This window comes from Hypomesus transpacificus, chromosome 8 (assembly GCF_021917145.1).
Source record: "Hypomesus transpacificus isolate Combined female chromosome 8, fHypTra1, whole genome shotgun sequence".
In the NCBI taxonomy this organism is placed as follows: domain Eukaryota; kingdom Metazoa; phylum Chordata; class Actinopteri; order Osmeriformes; family Osmeridae; genus Hypomesus; species Hypomesus transpacificus.
The window spans coordinates 4,720,098-4,740,425 of NC_061067.1; the positions used below are offsets into that span (position 1 = coordinate 4,720,098).

At 46.0% G+C, this 20,328-nt stretch overlaps 2 protein-coding genes across 2 annotated transcripts; both read right to left on the minus strand.

Moving 5' to 3' along the window:
* Nucleotides 1–1,153: 1,153 nt before the first annotated feature.
* LOC124470447 (thread biopolymer filament subunit gamma-like) lies at nt 1,154–6,854 on the minus strand. The gene is made up of 10 exons (XM_047024336.1): nt 6,385–6,854; nt 6,098–6,158; nt 5,883–5,978; nt 5,455–5,634; nt 3,732–3,857; nt 2,972–3,192; nt 2,748–2,879; nt 2,450–2,496; nt 1,774–1,818; nt 1,154–1,280 (listed from the first exon to the last, which is right to left on the minus strand). Exons 1-10 carry the CDS (start codon nt 6,795–6,797, stop codon nt 1,228–1,230), a joined length of 1,374 nt encoding a protein of 457 aa, XP_046880292.1. The 5' UTR covers nt 6,798–6,854; the 3' UTR covers nt 1,154–1,227.
* A 1,008-nt stretch (nt 6,855–7,862) lies between these two features.
* On the minus strand, nt 7,863–18,651 carry lztfl1 (leucine zipper transcription factor-like 1). The gene is made up of 10 exons (XM_047024385.1): nt 18,441–18,651; nt 17,946–18,070; nt 17,502–17,696; nt 11,261–11,318; nt 10,448–10,519; nt 10,282–10,347; nt 10,081–10,158; nt 9,260–9,436; nt 9,026–9,129; nt 7,863–8,892 (listed from the first exon to the last, which is right to left on the minus strand). Exons 1-10 carry the CDS (start codon nt 18,441–18,443, stop codon nt 8,874–8,876), a joined length of 897 nt encoding a protein of 298 aa, XP_046880341.1. The 5' UTR covers nt 18,444–18,651; the 3' UTR covers nt 7,863–8,873.
* Nucleotides 18,652–20,328: the final 1,677 nt, after the last annotated feature.

Genomic DNA, 20,328 nt, shown 5'->3' on the forward strand with positions numbered 1-20,328 from the left:
AGAGAGCTTCTCCATGTCACGCACCATTAGTGATAAACACTGTGTGCCCAGGTGGGTGTTCGGTGGGGGTGGGGGGGGGGTTGGTTGTGTTTAGTGCCAGGTATGGCTGATGCCTGTAACAGATACCCATGGTGGTGGTGCTAAGGCAGAACCTCTGTGAGTAAGGCAGTTTGCTGCTGGGTGGCGTGCTCTGCCCTGGGATGAAGTGCTGCTTTTTAATGACTTTTCATTCGTTTTATGAAATATGAAATATCACTTGTCATGGATAGTCTTCAAACTGTGGACTTGATGCCAGCATCATGGATACCTTAAGAAAACCATAGGCTCATGCTTGTCACTGTGACAGTATAGTTGTATAATATCATCAAAGAATAAGAGGGAAATGTGTGAGCAAAATAAAGAGAAAGCTCAAAAGTGACTCATATGAAACATCATTGCATTTAGCAAGTAATTTACTGCTGCCATTTTTGGGAACTTTTTCAGTTTCTAAACCCCAAGTGGGTCTGTGATCATGTCAGCCTGAGAATGAGGGATGTTCATTCATGGTGGTACAGTACGTGTTGTTTTCTTTGAGTGTGTGGGTGTTAGGAAGACCCTCCTCTCTCATCTCCTGTATGGTGCTTTTGGCCCTTCTTCAAACACAGCTCACATCACAGACCTAGTCTTTCAGCACCATCCTGCTAACAGTTTCACTTGCCGGACTGATTTGACAGTTTCAGTACTTGGGGAGAAACAGAAGGCCTCGGAGCCTCTGTTCTCACACTGGCAGATTCTCAGTTTGGACCACAGAGAGTGGGGGGTTAAACAGTTGTGTCTTACTGATGGGTCTCAATGTGCTTCTGGGAACACACTCTTCAAGAAAGTGTGAGACCTCAGAGGTTTTGGTTAACCCAGTACCAACTGACACTCTGCATCACTAAGACGTTATAGATGCCTGTTGCGTGCGATATATATAAGTGTGTACCTACTGCTCTCAGACACTCACAAAGACTCTACAGTACGTTTATCTTAGTGGTGTCCTCCATCCAACACCCTCTACACTACACCCTTCACCCTACTTGACAATTCTCACAGAGCATGGGGCCTTTATTTGATGTAGACTGGTTGAAAGGAGTGTTATCTGTTTCAGTTCAACCAGGAGACAACAGTGAAAGGTTTGGTTAGATGCAGTCATGTTTATTAGCAGGAGGTGAAATCCTACACGGTTGGAACGTGGAGCTCCGATCGTTAAGACTCAGATTCTGCATCAGACGTCATTGTTGTAGTCTCAGATCTGGCATCTGGAGAGAGAGGGAAGAGAGACAGAGTGAGAGAGAGATTAGACATAAAGAAAGAGAGAGGGATAGGTAGATACAAGAAGAAATAAGGGAGTGGAGAGAGAGAGTGAAAGAGAGAGAGAGAAATATAATGAGATTGAAAGAGAAAACAAGTTCAAAAAAGAAAGAGAAAGGGGAGGGGGTAGAAAGAGAAAGAACAGATGAATCCCTCTGTACTTAGAACTCAGTGCATCTGTGGTTGAAAGGAAGGTTGTTCTGTGGAAGAAGACTCACTGATGATCCACATAACACCAAGGGAAACCCTCACAGCCCCGCAACATGACTCTTGTCCCAGTCTATATCTACAATCAGCAGCTCGTGTCGCCAGAGAGAGAGAGAGAGAGAGATACAGAGAGAGGTACAAAGAGAGGTACAGAGAGCGATAAAGGGTGCAAAAGATAGAAAGAGAGAGAGGGGAGGAAAGAGAAATAGAGGCAGAGTATGGTTCCTGACTCACCTGTGACAACTTCTTTAGTCTCTGACTCAATGACCTCCTCCATCACTGCACAGAGATTCAGAGAAATGCGAAACACAGAGATTGTGATCAACCACAGTTAACATTGATTTGTAGCTAGCAGTTTACGATACACACACAGAGATATCATTTGGCCACAAACTGCTGTCCAAACTGTCCACATTTCTGCGGTGAAGAGGCAATACACCAAGAATAAATTAGGTTAAAACTGCCAAACAGTGGCTTGTTACTATCACATCAGTATCTGTGACGTGAGCTGACTGACCTCACATCGTGTCATCACATTGCTAATCAGTTCACATTTCCTGCTTATCTTACCCATACTGGGGTTTGAACTCAGGATACTTCTGACTGACTCACGCAAAGACCTCATTTGAACTCTCATCAATATCACTCTGCAATCTATAGCCAACTAGCTTTTTAATGGCGTGGAGTGTTGAGTGTAGAGTGTTGACCTTATACTCAACACGGGTTACACACAGAGCAATTTGTGTTTTTTTTGTTTTTTTTACATTTAGTTTGGTTCTTACAGAGGCTGGAACATTGGTTTATATGTACTAGGTCAGATATATCCATTACACCTGCACTTGTGTGAACTGTGGTGCTGGTGAGGGGCACCAGGTTCTGGCAACAGGAAGGTGGGCGCTCTTTCCCTCACCTGTGTAAGAGTAGGAGGTCTCTGAGAAGGACATGCTCACAGACACACTGGGGGAAACACACAAACAGGTGAGTAAATAGACAGAGATTTAATATGCAGGCAAGCAGAGGTGCCACCTGGAGATGTGAAACGCTCATGAAGGTTAACTCCAGGGCCCTCTCAGGCAGAGGATCAGTGTTTTTTTGTTGTAAGTCTAAACATGATATTGCTCTCTCTCCCCGAAACCAATACCCCTGTTTCTCCTTATTCAGCACCCTGGCAGGTGGGAGTAAGGCACCTGACTTTTTGCCAGCCTTACTTCTCCTCTGCCTTGGCCGTGATGGCGGGGGAGGGGCTTCTGACGGAAGGGGGAGGGGATTTGAAGTGGGAGGAGGGGCCAGGTGAGCTGGACAGGAAGATGGAGGAGGAGCTAAAGTTCTGGACGGGGAAGCTGCAGGGGTCAACACAGATAGGAAGGATCAAAAACTGCACCCTTAAAACAGATACAGACTACTGAGAAGATAGTGTGTTTGGGCTCTTGACCTGATGTCGCCTCCATCCATCAGTGTCCTGTAGGTGGAGATCTCTGCGTCCAGCGCCAGCTTGACGTCCAGCAGCTCCTGGTAACCAAGGATCTGCTTGTGCAGGTCACCCTTGGCAACCTCGATGGCGGCCTCCAAGCTGACGATCTGAGCCTGGTACTCAGACACGGCCCCCGAGGCATGGGCATGGGCCTCAGCCAGGCTGTGCTCCAGGGTCAGGCTCTGGAGGGGGGGTCGGGGGGAGAGTGAGGAAAGGGATTCGAAAACTGTTGAAAGTAATTCCAACTTCTACAGAAAAACACCAAACAGCTGACTGCTCTGAGAGAAACCCCCGTAGTATCCAAACCCAGAGCAGACAGACAGGAAGCTGCTGTGATTGGCCTTTGTGATTTGTATTAGCAGGCTTCTTTCTGTAGCTTCTGGGAAAGCACGGCTGCTCTTGTGCCCTCGATGCACTGGGGACTTTGGCACGAAGACAACTTCTCAACCACTTCCTCTGTGTCTGTCATCTCGCTGTGATTTATTTCACGATAATCGGTAACATCCTGGAACTGTCACAATAACAATGCCTACGAAAGGCAAATCTCACAAAACTCCTCACTTCCCTTAAAATAATGTTATGCTACAAAGACTGTTTCTTTTGAAGGTTATTTTTTGTGTATTATTCCGTTTTCTTATATCCACACACTCAACCCTCCTTGACTCAAACACACACGCACACACACAAACAGACACCCACACACACACGTACACACACTCACAGCATTGACAAAGCTCTGTAGCTCCAGACTGAGGGCCTGCAGCTCCTTCCTGCTTGAGGAGATCTCTGCCTTGTTGGCCGACAGGGCCTGGGAGCTGCTGGCTGTGGCAGCCTGTACCTCATCCATCTGGGGAGGAGAGGAGAGGAGAGAGTGGAGAGGAGAGGAGAGGGTGGAGAGGAGAGGGTGGAGAGGAGAGGAGAGGAGAGGAGAGAGGAGGAGAGGAGAGGAGAGGAGAGGAAGAGAGGAGAGGAGAGGGTGGAGAGGAGAGGAGAGGAGAGGAGAGAGGAGGAGAGGAGAGGGTGGAGAGGAGAGGGTGGAGAGGAGAGTAGAGGAACAGAGGAGAGGAGAAGGGAGAGGAAGAGAGGAGAGAGTGGAGAAGGGGGAGGAAGAGAGGAGAGAGTGGAGAGGAGAGGAGAGGAGAGAGTGGAGAAGGGAGAGGAAGAGAGGAGAGGAGAGAGAGGAGAGGAGAGGGTGGAGAGGAGAGGGTGGAGAGGAGAGGAGAGGAAGAGAGGAGAGGAGAAGGGAGAGGAAGAGAGGAGAGAGTGGAGAAGGGAGAGGAAGAGAGGAGAGGAGAGAGTGGAGAGGAGAGGAGAGGGTGGAGAGGAGAGGAGAGGAGAGGAGAAGGGAGAGGAAGAGAGGAGAGAGTGGAGAAGGGGGAGGAAGAGAGGAGAGGAGAGAGTGGAGAGGAGAGGAGAGAGTGGAGAAGGGAGAGGAAGAGAGGAGAGGAGAGAGTGGAGAAGGGAGAGGAGAGGAGAGGAGAGAGAGGAGAAGGGAGAGGAAGAGATGAAAGGAGAGAGTGGAGAAGGGAGAGGAAGAGAGGAGAGGAGAGAGTGGAGAAGGGAGAGGAAGAGAGGAAAGGAGAGGTGAAAAGAAAAGTGGAGAAGAGGATTCAAGTTTAGTTTTCACAGTCGCTTTGACAAACTGTGTTGCGTGGGAGAGCACAAAATGCACAGTATGGTTTTGCATCATGGGAAAGTGAACACATGTGTGCATCCATCTCCACTAATAGAAAGCTGAGTGCATACAGTATGACCTTCGCTGTAGCACACATTACACAACCTCACAGTACATACTGGGGCTTGGAAAGTTACACTCATAACAGGAAGAAGGTACATTATGGTTGACTTCCCACCACTGGCCTGCTACATTGAACTTTGTTCAGGTCTGCAACCTATGACTTTGTTCAGGTCTGCAAACGATCTGATTGAGTTTAATTTACTTTTCTCTGCATGGTCGCACTTCTGTGGTTTGATGAAGCAGATGGCCTGCTCAAAAAATGCAAATCAAGCCCACCCCCACACTCAAGGAAGATACAAGCTAACAGTGAATGAAAGTATTTGGAATAGTTTTTGGATCCCAGGTCAGATGCACATTTAGCTCTAACAAACATGGTTTGTTTGAACAATAGACAAAATGCATTGAAATAGTCTCTTTTATAGTAACCTGTTTTCTAATTACCGTGTAGGTCATAGTTAAAGACTTGGTGTTATAATAACACCTAAAATTCTTATCAACTAAATATTGTCTCAAATATGTCATCGTATCAAGTGCCCCCTGCTGGACACACAAATCAATGTCAACCATGGAACTGGAGAACTATAAATGATGTGTTGAATTATAAAACACGACAGTATCTATTTCCATATACATTATTGTTTACTGATATTTAACACTTAATTCACAAGACAAGTAACGCAGATGAAGTGTGTGGGATGAGCTGTACCTTGAGTTTGTAGTAGGCGTCAGCTTCCTGTCTGTGTTGTCTCACACAGTCCTCATGCTCCATCCTCATCTTGTTGAGGGCGGCCGCCACGTCAAAGGACTTGCCCGTGTCCACCTGGATCATGGAGACTGACGTGTCCGTGGACGAGGTTCCCAGCTTGGACTGCAGGCTGAACAACTCCTGACCAGAGAACCAGAAATGTCCCGTTCTGCCTTGTTTTCACGTGGTTACTGAGGTGTTGTGTGTGGGGGGTCGTGGGGGGTGTTGTGAGGTGGTGAGTTGTTTGCTGTTGAGGGTTTCGGGGGTGGAGGGCTTCTGTTGTGTTTCGTTCTTGGAGTGTTTCACGTTTTTGTTTGGTTTTTGGTGTTGTGGTGTGTTGTGTTGGGTGGGGTTGTGTTCTGTGTAAGCTATAGCCACAATGGTATTACCTCATCCTGATTCTTGGTGACAAAGTCCAGATCTTCCTTCAAGCTGGAGTGTGTGGCATGCAGTTCAACACTTACGTCGGAGGCCATATCAATGTCCTAGAAGCAGAAACATTTTCAACAATTACATGTGCAACTACACCTACAATAAGCACTGACTGTTGATCAGTCACTATTCATGTTACACAATTAATACACACACATTAAACGTTGCGTACCCTTTTCATTGCTGCAATATCTGCTTCAAGCTGAAACCTCACACCCTGCTCAAAATCATATCTGCAAGACAAGAAAACAGAAGCCAAAATATATGATTTATATTTCACAGAAATGCAGAAAAATATGCACAGTAAATCCACAGTAGCTCTATTTCTAAGAAACTTCCAATATCAAATATATATATTTGATGTAAGAAAGGATATAGTCCTTTAAGTCTCAGTTACATTTGGTATATTAGCTGTTCTCTCTCAGAGTAAGGTATGTATTTTCATGATGTGTCCCTTACTTGGCCTTCAGTTCGTGGGCCGTTCCCCGGATGCCGTCCAGTACTACCTCCAGCCTGATGGTGTCCAAGGACAGGCTCTCCAGCTTCCCCCTGTACTCCACCAGCTGGCTCTCGTACCCCGCCGTGGTGACCGCCCCGGAGCCCTCATGTGCCACGTCCGCCCCGCCGGTGAGCTGGGCCAGCTGGGCCTCTAGAGCGGCGTTCTCCTGATGGAGCTGCCTCACCTTGGTGATGTAGCCCGCAAAGCGCTCGTTGAGGCCAGAGAGCGTGTGTTTCTCCGCGGCGCGGGTGAGGAGCGGGGCCAAGGCCAGCCCACCAGCCTGGGCGGAGCTAACCGCAAGCAGGGAAGCCCCTGCACTCATCCCCCCGGCGGCCATGGTACGGCCCATGGAAAAAGCAGGGCTGGCCATCATTGCACCGCCACCTCCTCCACCTCCACCCAGCCCAAAGCCTCCTCCACCACCCCCTAGACCCAGACCTCCACCCAGTCCCAGCCCATAGGCTCCTCCACCACCCCCTAGACCCATACCTCCACCCAGTCCCAGCCCATAGCCTCCTCCTCCACCACCCCCTAGACCCATACCTCCACCTAGCCCCATCCCCATGCCTAAGCCAGCCCCAGAACGGAGAGCGAGGGCCATTCCTCCAGCACCACCACCAGCCCCACCAAGGCTGGAGAAGCCCAAACCACCAGACCCGGACAGCCTGGAGGATGACAGAGAGAGAGACATGATAGCTGGAGCAGGCAGTGATGCGCGTCAGGAAGCTCGTGGGGTGTGGATGAACACAGAAGGTTTATATAAAGGGCTCAGGAGAATGACACGCCCAACCACACCTAGCCTAGATGGAGATCCCAAGGCACATCCAACCAATCAGAAAATCACAGAAATCTATAAATATGTCACATAAGCAGTAGTCACCTTGAGGCTATACTGTAGCTTAGGATTGTTCCTATAGTTCCTTCAATCTCATACCTCTGCAGTGTGGAACACCGTGTCCACATGAACTGTGATGATGGGAGGGAGGCCCTGCCTGGTCTTGAAAGCCTCTGGGGGAGGTTCCTCTGCCTGCTGCCCTGTGCTGAGGAGGCATGGGCAGACCTGTCTGCTCTGAGCAGGTGCTGCTAAAGCACACCCTGAACACACTGTCTCTGTGCAGCTGGAGGACACCTTAGACACTTGGATTTGATGTTCTGGTGAAGGATGCGTGGAGGATTCCTCAACTGTAAAATAATATCTATTCTTCATAATTGTATGGATTATGTGGAAGACTCCATACTAAATCCATACTAAATGTATGGATTATTTAATCCCATGGAGGAGTAATAGTAGAACTACTTGTAGTAGTCCCTTTATCTCAAATCACTGTTCACTATGAATGGTATTGTTTTAGATTAGTACTGTTTGGCTGCAAAGGAATCACATAAGGCAAAGCTTATCAAAGCAAATATAAATGAAGCCATCCTCGTTTTTGGCAACCGTTTTTTTTAATTTAGTTCCCACTTTGCACAATACTCACATATGCATGTCTAACAGAACAATAGATGCATAATACTCTACAAGAGCATTACATCAGAGGCAGAGTTATATAGCTTCTCATTCACTTTCATTACTGTCAGCATTTAAGAAAAAATACACAGTTTGGTGTTCCCATAAAAATACTCTCTACTCACACAGCATACACGTCATAAGCAGTAACAGAAGATATAAACGGTAAGAAATTAAAGCACGTGTCATAAATTACATTATGTGACTGCACCACATTTCCCACAACGTTCCTCCAAGGTATCAAGGAAAGGTCTCAAAGAAAACTAACTCGCTAGCGTAACTGAAATGTAAAGTACCTTGGTCCATTAGGCTATTCCCTACCTCTATCACAAAAGCTTTTGTAGGGTTTGTCATTCTGAATAAAGCAGTTGTTGTCAGACTGGTGAACATAACAGACACACTTGTGCAGAAAGAAGACTTGAAAGAAGGTTTATGTGACTATGTGGTGCCATAGAACTATGTATCAGTTTGATGAGAGAGAGAGAGGTTTGACTGCAGGGCTCAAGGTATCCAGCATCTTGACTCAACACCAAAATCATGAGAAGGCCAACTTTGACAGGGGGCGTGACAGTACTTGCTTAGGACGCTAGCTGACTAAGAAACTGATTGAAACCTACACAAGCTACAACTGCGACTTTACAGGAGGGCACACCATGGTAGTAGCTCTATCAGAAACTTCCAGAAACTAGAAAACATCTGCTGGGCCCATGGTCTCCATCCACCAAATGCCACAACCATACTCACATTCCTCTAATTAAGTCAAATGACTAAAAAAGTTGTTAGAGAAGCTGGATGATAAAATTCTGGGGGGAAAGCGTCTCTCTTTCTACATATGCAGCCATAAGATAAATGATTGGTCCGATCTCTCCTCCACACTCTCTTCTGATAGGTCCATTTGTCCTCCTGATCTTCTGGGTCATGTTCATCTGTACTGGGTGAGGCTTATTCATCTGACTCATATCTGAAGTAAACAAAAGTAAAGTAAAAAAAAAAAAAAGAGACAATTGCCATTTATGTGACGGAAGATTTCTACAAAGTGCTTTCTTTCAGAGAGCAGAGTGTGTGTGTGGAAGCGTGGAGGCTCCCTCACTGACCTCTGCAGTCGTTTCCTGATCTCCTTGATCTGCTCGTTCTTCTTGGTGAGGATTTCCTTCATGTTGCGGTACGCTGCAGTCTGTTGGAACTTCTTCTCTAGCTCCTGGGCACGGACACACACACACACACAGGGTCAGGGCAGTAGAGGAGGGGATACTGTGACAGGTAGGACCCACAGTGACAGGTTCAACCCAGCCTGGGTGGACCCAAGCTCCTAGTGAACAGTGCAGTACCTTCTCTGCCAGAGCCAGCTGATCCTGGACCCTGAGCAGGTCGTGCTTGGCAGAGACCAGGTTCTGCTGCAGGTCCTTCTGGGAGGCGGCGCTGGCGTGGAGGGAGCGCTGGTAGTCCTCCTGCAGCGCCGACACCGTGTCCTCCAGGCAGCTGATCTCCTGGGAACGACACGCCAGCTGGGCGAGACAAGCGGGAACAGTCAGTGGTGAAGTTGGGGGTAACACACAACACACACGACACACACTACACACATGCACAAAGACAAATACACACCTACGGAGACATACAATTCCATGCCTGGACGTACTGGCAAACACCATTGTAAGCTTTCACGCACAAAATGTCTCTCTAAACACTTCTAAATGTGCACTCACATAGGTCAGATTGATACATACCAGTTCATTTCCATGAGAGCAAATGAAATCAAATAACAGTTGACAAGCAAGAAAGAGCCAAATGCAGGAGAATATTTGAAGAAGCGCTAGATAACTTAACTACAAAACAGGATTCCAGCATAGATGTTAACCAAACCAAATAACCGAAGGACTATCAAGAAGAGATATGGTATAAGCGCCCCCCCCCCCCCTTCTCTCTAACCCTCTACTCACCCACCCTTTCTACTCAAGTCATACTTACATCCTTGTGTCTAATACCAAGATCGACTAGTACCCCATGACTGGAGACCTTGTTTACATCTCTACCTGGGTCGGAGAACACAGGTCCACACATGCACGGCAGCAGCTCATGTGGACTTGTCCCTGGTTTACTGGGCGTACAAAAAGTATCTGTATGAGTACTAGGTACTGTCTTAATACTCTACCTGCTGTTCCCCTTGGATCTTCTGCAGATCTTTCAGAGCTTTCTCAGCCTGGCTCTTCTCATCCATAGCACTCATGGCCTGACAAAACAATGACATTTTCCTTCATTTATCATGAAACCACCCAATTCATGTAACAAGGGTAGAACTGTCTGTGGCCTGGCGAGATATGATGTTCCAGACATTTTAGGATGTCGGTGATACCTGAGATTCCAGCGTCCGGAGTCTGCCTTTCAGCTTTTCGTTCTCCTCCTGCAGTCTGGATATCTCCTGGCCCCCAATCAATTCATAAAGAACAGGTTCAGAAGGATGCTTTTAATATAACAGCACTAATCCCTGGTAATCCCAGGCTTGAGGATGAGATCCATACCTTGTTCAGGAGCTCCGACACCCCTCCCTCATTTAGGGGTGCTAGCTTGGGCTTGTTTATCTCCTGGATGACCTAAGATTCAAGTTTCGAGTTTATTTGCCATTTGTAGCAAGTACAGGTACATTGGAATTCTTTAGTCCTGTACCTCTTGACGATTCCTAGCGGCCTATTTAAACCTATATTAAATAATCTAAACCTTTGATAAATACTCTTCATCCTAACCTATATGAGTAACTATACTTACTATACCAAACCACTGAGAATAACGTAAACTAAAAAGAATTATTCAGGAGAACACAACAACACATTTTTAAAAAGGCAGCTAGATGCCCCAAACTGTTGTGGTATATGTAGGCCATGCCTTCCAAAAACTAGAACAACAGGACCAGAGGTGACGAAAGGGCACAGTGCGGGACAAGCACCATGTGTGAAAAACAACAGTACTTCTTCTGCTGTAGAAAATTTGATTGTTGGCCCTTCTCACAGTGTATATGTCCTTGTGGTTGAGGAGGAGGAGGGGGCCTCAAACACAACCACTTGATGTTCTACAGAAGGCTGTTGCCTCTGGCTAGGTGTGACATAACAAAACCCCAACTTTCCCCAACACCTCATTCTGACATACTGACACCACCAATTGATTGGTTTCCATGCTTTGCATCAAAGTTGTTACAATGCATGCATGACTGTTTACTTGACTACTTGGACAAGTTGTGAAAGGGGTCTAAGATATTGTGATACGAACATGATTTCACTGAATTGAAATATTCTCCAAAGTGTTTGGATAATATGTCTAATAACTTATAATAGACTCACCTTATTAGTGCTTTTAAAATCTGTCTTCTCAAACTCAGCCACTTGTTCTAACAGTTCTCTACAGACAGGAATAGACACAAGAGACACAAGCAAACCACCAACCACAAAAATGTATAAATAAAAGTACACAACATACTGCAACCAAGACAGGGATGGAAATTAAATTTTTTGTCCACCGGCCACGGTGGCTAGTGGATTTCAAAATCTACCAGTTTTTACCAGCCACTTTCTTGTTTTTAACCGACAATGTGTAGCTAACTGCATGTGAAAATGAATACTACAAGATCTACAATATTTAAGCAGTTTATTTAATCTCAAGTCTCAATGGAACACTTTCCTTGACAGCTGTCAGTTGTACGTAGCAACAGTTTGTTATCCGCACATAATTGACCGCAGAACGTTGGGAAGCACCATTCAAGTGAATGGGGCATTCTGCAGCATCAATAACAGCAGTGTAATAATTGAATTTACACGCCACGGTGGCCGGTAGCTGAAGCGAGTTAACCTAATGCTAATTTCCATCCCTGAACCAAGACTATTAATACATTTGAACCACTTCCTCAAAATAATTGAATAAAGTGTATCATGGGAAAGTCAGTGTACGTGACTTTCCCGTGTTGGTCAACATTTATGAGGTGTGAATTTTAGCAAGCCGGTGCAAAACATCCAACAACAAAAAACATCCACTCTTTAAACAAAGAAAAATATTGACACCCGTTGTCCTAGAAAACAAATGCTTAAAACTCAACACGTGATGTGTTTGAGGTGAACACAACTGTCAGTTTACTTCAATGTGGTTGGAAAAGAGCCATAAATGCACGTAGACCTGTGGTGAGGGGTGTATCTACGCCTTACTGACAGTCACTGAAGCCCTACGCATCTCACACTCCAACAGGCCTGTTTATCTCACTGCACACAAACATGAAACAACACCATCTACAACACGCCTGGGTTTGCCTGTTTGGTGCTTTGACTTTCCTCAGGGTCACCAGTTCACTAGATTATGTCTTAAAGTGAATGCAACCCCCTCCACCACTCCTGTCACACACAGCTGCAAGCAAGAAGTGCCATAACGCAATGTTCACTGGATTTACTGAACTGAACACAATAATTACTGAATTTGACAGGAGGATTTACTTTCACAGGATCTTCTTCTAGGAATGGTGATGCAATTTTCCGAGAGAATTGATTTGTCAGTAGGTCGCGCCGTTATATGTGTTGAGCTCTTATCTCAAACATAACCTCTGGAGCAGGTTAGGTGTGCAGCCTGAGTTACCATGGAGATGCACTGGTACAAAGTGAACCACCATCGTGCTACTGAAAAGCGTTAAACTTGAAGTTACCATGTAAACCCCAAATCCTGCTTTGAAATACAGCCCTCTCAACCCTGATGCTTTGGACCCAGTGCCCTGCATGTTTGAGATGTTTCCCTCTTCCAACACACTTGATTTAAATGATTCACTGTTCTCAGGCTTCCGCAGAGACAATGACCTATTCATTTGAATTAAGTGTGTTCCAAGGAGCAAACCAACATCTTAACCAGAGTTGAGAAACACTAGTGTCAGGTTCTTTTAGGCAGCTCTATTCAGACAGAGGCAAATCAAAGGCCTAGTTACAAAGCATCTCTTCCTGATTTTTCTCCATGTTGTTGTACCCCCTGTAATCACCACGCTGTTCAAAGACTAAAAGCTTTTCAACATCAAAAAAGCTACAACTTTTCACTCTCTACCTTCCTCCTCCTCAAGAGACACACTCACCCACAGCCAGTGAAATGCTCTCCAGGCTGGTCAGGTTCACTAAATCACACTATAAATCTTCCAGAGTAATGTTCCTGTGGCTTTGTACCAAGTCGGGATCTGCCCTCAGAGACGGGGGGGGGGGGAGCAGGGCCCATCTGTACCATGAGAACCCTGATAGCCCCTTATATTAGACAGTATACTGTAAGTCCTAAAACACAGCAAATACACCCCAAAGTTAAGGATGCAAAGTAACTGCTTATTACCAAGGTTTCACTATTGAATGCCTATTACAAACCCTGTTTGTCCCATTGCAAACAGGGTTAAAAACAAAACGATGTCTGACAACCACACACATAGTGATGTAGTACCTACTTCAAGGTTTATAACATTGTCATATGGATTTGTGTCCAGACCTGCCATTTACACATTCTTGGCAGCCAGGCCTGGTTACCTTGGAACTTCCGGCGCGCCTACGCGATGGCTGCGTCGACAAGAGCTCCGCAAAAACCCAGCTTTTTGTTAGTCTTTTTAGTGTTAGTTACTTGTTTTGTCAATGTTATATTGTCGTTTATTCAGTACGACCGGCAGACACTTCTGGACATTAAGTTGTCACTTGGCAAGGATCATTTTACGAACTTTAATTCCACTTCTCGGAGTGCGAGCTCGGACTGCAGCTGGCCCTTTGCTGTTTCGCCGTTCTGTTTACCCGCTAGACGGAGAAAGAAGAAACGTGGCCGGCGTGCTGGAGTCCTTGTTCGAACTCGGAAACGATGCTTCAAACCTGCTCTTCCAACCATCTTACTAGCTAACGTTCAGTCCATCGACAACAAAATGGATGAACTTAACGCTCGTGTCAAATTCCAACGGGACATCAGGAACTGCTGTGTACTGGCGTTCGTTGAGACCTGGCTGTCTCCGGAGATCTCCGACGCAGCGGTTACCCCGTCGGGATTCACCATATACCGCCAGGACAGAACAGCTGACTCAGGGAAGTGCAGGGGCGGAGGGGTCTGTGTTATGGTTAACTCTCTCTGGGCTACGGATGTAGCGGTATTAGCATCTCACTGCTCTCCGGTCCTTGAGCTGCTAACTGTAAAAATCAGACCCTTCTATCTACCTCGGGAATTCACTGCGGTCGTCATGAGTGCAGTCTACATCCCCCCCCAGGTAGACAAGGCCGCTGCTTTGGATGAACTGTATGGGATTATCAATGGTCTGGAAAATGTGCACCCAGAGGCAGCCTTCATTGTTGTTGGTGATTTCAACAGAGCTAACATGAAGAAAGTCCTGCCCAAATACTATCAGCACATTGACTTCTTCACACGTGGAGACCAGATCCTTGACCATTGTTATACAACATTCAAGGGCAGTTACAAACCCCTCCCCCGCCCTGCCTTTGGGAAGGCTGATCACACCTCCATTCTTCTTCTCCCCGCATATGAACAAAAGCTCAAACAGGTCAGACCGGTTGAGAGGTCAGTTCACCTATGGAGTGACGAGTGTGTGGCGACCCTCCAGGACTGCTTTGACACCACTGACTGGCTGATGTTCAGGGACGCAGCAGATGGGGACATTAACGAATACTCAGACACTGTCTCCAGCTACATCCAGCACTGCATTGATGACGTTGTCCCCAAGAAGGTTGTCCGGTCTTTCCCAAATCAGAAGCCCTGGGTTGATGCCGCGGTCCGGGCCAAGCTGAGAGCCCGTACTGTCGCCTTTAATTCTGGGGACCCTGATGAGTACAGGAAGGCCAGATACGACCTTCTGAAGGCCATCAAAGCAGCGAAAAGGGCCTACAGGACCAAGGTGGAGTCCAGCTACCATGGCTCTGACCCCAGGCGCATGTGGAGTGGACTTAAAGCCATTACAGAATACAAAGGGAGAGGCTACAATGAGACCCAGTCTTCTGTCCTACTGCCAGACGAGCTGAACTCCTTCTACGCTCGCTTTGAGAGGGACAGTGAACCCCCTGCAGTGGAGCTACCTGAAGGCCAAGCCAGTGGTGTGCCTACACTAACTGTAGCTGAGGTGAGGCTATGCTTTAAGAAGATCAACCCTCGCAAGGCACCTGGCCCAGACGGCATATCAGGTAGGGCCCTTAGGGGCTGCGCTGACCAGCTGGCAGGGGTCTTCAGTGACATCTTCAACCTCTCCCTTAACCTGTCTGTACTCCCCACCTGCTTCAAGAGGACCACCATCATCCCTGTGCCCAAGAACACCAAGGTCACATGTCTGAATGACTATCGCCCAATAGCACTGACCTCTATCATCATGAAGTGCTTCGAGCGGCTAGTCAAATCATTCATCTGCTCCTCGCTGCCCCCCACACTGGACCCTATGCAGTTTGCATACCGGTCCAATAGGTCTACAGACGATGCCATCGCTCTGACCATGCACACCGCTCTCTCCCACCTGGACAAGGGGAATACATATGTGAGGATGCTGTTCATTGACTACAGCTCTGCATTCAACACCATCATCCCCTCCAGACTGGTCTCCAAGCTTGTGGACCTGGGACTAAGCACCTCCCTCTGCAAGTGGATCTTCCACTTCCTGACGGGGAGGCCACAGGTGGTGAGAATCGGTGACCGCACTTCATCTGTACTGATCACCAACACAGGCACCCCCCAGGGCTGTGTGCTCAGCCCTCTCCTGTTCTCCTTGTTCACCCACGACTGTGCGGCTACGCACAGCTCCAACCTCCTCGTTAAGTTTGCTGACGACACAACCATCGTGGGCCTCATCTCTGACAGTGACGAGTCAGCCTACAGAGAGGAGGTTGACACCCTGACATCATGGTGTCAGGACAACAACCTCTCTCTTAACATCAGCAAGACCAAGGAGATGATTGTGGACTTTAGGAGGCGGCAGGAGGAGGAGCATGCACCCCTATTCATCAATGGATCGGAAGTGGAGAAGGTCAGCTGCTTCAAGTTCCTCGGGGTGAACATCAGCAATGACCTCACCTGGTCTGTTCACACGGACAAGGTGGTCAAAACGGCCCGTAAGCGCCTCTTCTTCCTGAGGAGACTGAAGAAGTTTGGTATGGACTCAGTCATCCTTACTAACTTTTACAGATGCACTATAGAAAGCATTCTGACTGGTTGTATCACAGTGTGGTATGGGAGCTGCACAGACCGGGACCGCAAGGCCCTACGAAGTGTGGTCCGTTCTGCTGAGTTCATCATCGGCAGGAAGCTCCCAGCCCTACAGGACACCTACCACACACGTTGCCTTAGGAAAGCCAGCAGGATTCTAAGAGACTGTTCCCACCCATCCTTCAGTCTCTTTACCCCGTTGCCTTCTGGCAGGCGTTACCGCAGCATCCGGTCGCGCACACGCAGACTGGACAACAGTTTCTACCCAAGGGTCATCAGGCTTCTCAATGGACACTGATATGGACATTTTTACTGCACACTAGTCACTTATACACTGTCACTTTCAGCTACTGGTTGCTCTTTCAGTAACATTGCACTACTGTACCTCGCCACCAGGCTCCTGTTTGGTCATTGACAAAGTCACTGATCTGTAAATTTGCACTACTGCACTGTACTCCATTTAGGTTAGATTAGTTTATAGGGTTGTAACAGGTTTTTTTTTTTTTTTTTTTTTTTTTTTTTGTGTATTAGGGTTAGTATAGCGTACTATTTATTGTTATCTGTAATTTAGGAAGTTTTAGTGTTAGGGTTAGTATAGTCGTTTATTTATTGCTATCTGTATATTTAGGAAGTTCACTTATCTAAGCTCAGCATAGATGTAAATTTGTTCTGTGTACTTATATGTTATGTTATGCCAAGTGCTTGCGTTGTCTTGTCTTAAGAATTTCAGTGCCCAGTCTAACCTTGTGTTGCTCTGTGCACCTGACAAATAAAAGACTTGAACTTGAACTTGAACTTGACAGCAAGAAGCCCGTCTTCTTTCACTTTTTTGTTTCTCAGTTACTACTTTCTTCTCCTGTTTGCACTCCTTGCCTACTCGCTTGACACGTTTCTCTTATTACAAGTGCTGGCAGAAAACATGCAGTAAAGATCACAAAAGAAACATAAAAGTAACAGAATACGAACTAAAAAACGGTAACCACAACAGGTCACACAGCTGTGGTTCCTAAACTGGCTGCCTTTCACTGTGAGTGCCTTAACCACAGAGGTGAAGCAGTGTGCCGTTCACATAAAGAGCCTTGAAGAAGATGCTACAATTTGGGAGGTGCCCGACTGTGTTAACATGAACATATGAGGCACTCCTTCCAGAAGCTAAGTGTGGTCACGGCAATGACATTCTTCCTACCTGAGCATGTGTGTGACACTCCTAACCTTTGACCTGTTGAACTGCATTATGAAATGTTCCCATGAATCTTTTTTCGAAAAACTATGCCAACAAACAATGTGAAAAACAACGAAAAAACAAGGTAAGTTCGCCATAAAAGACCAACCCTGCACAGATAAATACTTTAATGTATTCAGCCACAACAGTGTCGGCGCCTCCTCCAGACTACCTCTCACCTGTTCTCCAGCTCTGAGATGTCGGCCTGCAGACGCAGGTAGAACTTCTCTGCCTGGGAGAAGAGCTGTCTGAGGAGCAGCACGTTGGTGTGGGCTGTGTTGATGAGCTCCGTCTCCACCTCCCCACGCACCACCGCCTGCAGCCCGTCCAGCATCTCCCGCACCTCATCCACTGTGAACGTCTCCTCAACCAGTCTGGCCCAACACACCATTTTAGTTTTATAACTCATATCGGCTCATTTGAACATAAACACATATATATTATTATTTTTTACTCATATTGACATATATTATTTGTATTCCTCCAGCAATACTTTTTACTCCCATCCCTTTGATCAGCCTGAAAACACACAATTAAACACACATGCAAGCACACAGACAAACATAGACGGACACACACACAAATGACACATTAATCCATAGTAACATTGAAGGAAAACACACCGGCTGTCCTTCAGCTCTTCAAAGCAGGTGTCAATAGTCTTAAGTCTCAGGACCCTCTTAGAGCGTGCAAATCGCATGTAGTTGATGGTTTCATTCTGATGGTGTTCATTGAAACCAAACTCAGCCTTGGAGAGAGAGAGAGAAAGAGAAATTAAAGTTCGGGTTTCATGTGCCAAATAATCGCCCAAACTTTCACCACATTTTATCTCGTGTTTGGAGCTTGATGGTTTGTCATAAAAATCAAGGCAGGGGTCTAAGACCATCTTATTGGTGATATGAGCCTAGCAGAGCTAAAGAAACTGTTAGCTATTGCAGTTTCAGATTTAGCAACCTGACATCAGCTATTGTAGCTACATTCACATTCAATATCATACATTTCTATAACCTATAGGTGAGCTTCTTGCTAACGTATTAGAAGCACGCTTCACATACGACTGGTTGGCCAACGGTGTCTGACTAGCTAGTTTATGTTAGTATATTAGCTCCTGTACTCACCATTGTGGCTAACGTAGAAGAATCAACTAAAACACCAATTGCGAGTTTTTAAACCGGTATCTTTAGAGTAACAATGCACGCTAGGAAACAAAGGTTACACAAAAAAACTCAGTTTTTTATGTAGTTCAGTTCGATTCGCTTGCCAATTGGGTTATATCTGAGAAGATAATCTGGTAATTTACTAGCTAGCTCTAGCCCTCTCTATGTTTGGAGAATGTACCTTGGTTACTGAATACTAGCGTCATGAGCTGGTTACTAAGGGCAGGTTCAACAGCACAACGTTCAAAACTGTTAATAATGTGAACACTAATAATAATACAAAATAATAATGCATTGTGCTCTTCACTGTCGAGCCAATCTCACGGCGCCACAGGTTTAAAAAGTAAAAAAAAGTAAAAAGTAAAATAGTAAATAAATAGCTGTATATAGTAAATGCATATTTAAGAGCTGTAAAAGATATGGATGGAGGTGATTTTTAGGATTCGAGTTCCAAGAAGATCTAAAACACACGCACATACGCGCGCGTGCGCGCCCACACACACATACAGTAGGCTACATGCACTCTGAAATCTGCTAGTTATGGATTGTGTGTGTTGTATTTACCAGCAAAAACAAATGGTTTCTGTCTATCATTCTGTACTTTAGAAAACACCACTGTGAAACTTCGGTGAAGGTATTTTAACAACCATAACTGCTATCTGTGACTCCACCTTTCAGGGTTCAGGGTTAGGGGTTACATTGTCTGGACTTTACTCGTGGTGAACTCGTTCCAACTGAGTGCCGTTTATTTTACCAGTTTTATATAGATAGTTCACATGATAGTTCACATATTTATATAATGGTCTCAAAATCTTACCTATTTTTGAAAAGTTTCACAATATTCCATAGGTTCTAGATACGATCTGGTTGCTTGTCAGGAGGCTATCTGGTTCAACACACTAAACTGATTGGACACAGTGTGTGTGTTGTTCCTTAGGCCCGACCCAGCCCTTAATTCCTATTTGACTCCATGTGGCCCGAATCAGAAGTTCATAAAAGTTCAGTTAGTCTGCCTCCTTGCCTTCTTCCTCAAAGGCATAGTGGGAGACGTCAATGTACATTTTGTTTGGGAGACTCACAGAAAAACGAAAAGCTCTCTTTCCCCCTCCTTGTGTCGGTTTATAATTAAATTATGGCTAACCGGTAGCGCATGGTTAGCCCCTAGAATCAGATGCTTCATAACGTGATCTCTCCGGCGTTTGCTGTCTGTCCCACTCCACACAACTCTGACACTCACAGGGGCCACGATGTTTCCTCTCTACCTTCAATCACGGTGAGTTTCTCACACTCTTTAAACCAGCAAACAAAGTTCCACCAAAAAGAAACAGTTCATCTCAAACTGAAGGGGCTAAAAAGTCACAGTTAGAATGTGTTCAGTTTTAGGGATGTTGTGAGGGAACGTAGAGGAACATCTTTTGAGGCTTGAACAGTAGATTGGTCTGTTCTGGATGTGCACAGCTTTGTGAGAAGGCCTACCGAGGCTTCTATTTATGGCACAGAAATACATTGTGCATATAGATAAGGCTTGAAACAGCAACTGTAGTACACAGGATAGGTGGGACACTCAGTCAAGAGAGAACATACAATGGAAACTATGGCAACGATTTCTTTGTGGTTTGTCAGCTGGTGCAATGTGTTTTTTCTAGGCTGTTTCATCACAGACAAATATCCCCAAAATCCCTTTCAAACTTCATTGCTTTGTCATACACTTTCTTCCGAATTTGTCTTTCACTGAAAACTTTGATGGTAACCGGATGATTGTAACCAGAGAATATTCCCAAGTACATTTAGAGTAGGCTTGCTCAAGTGGTTAGACATAAGCTAAATATGTTAAGTTAATATAAATATT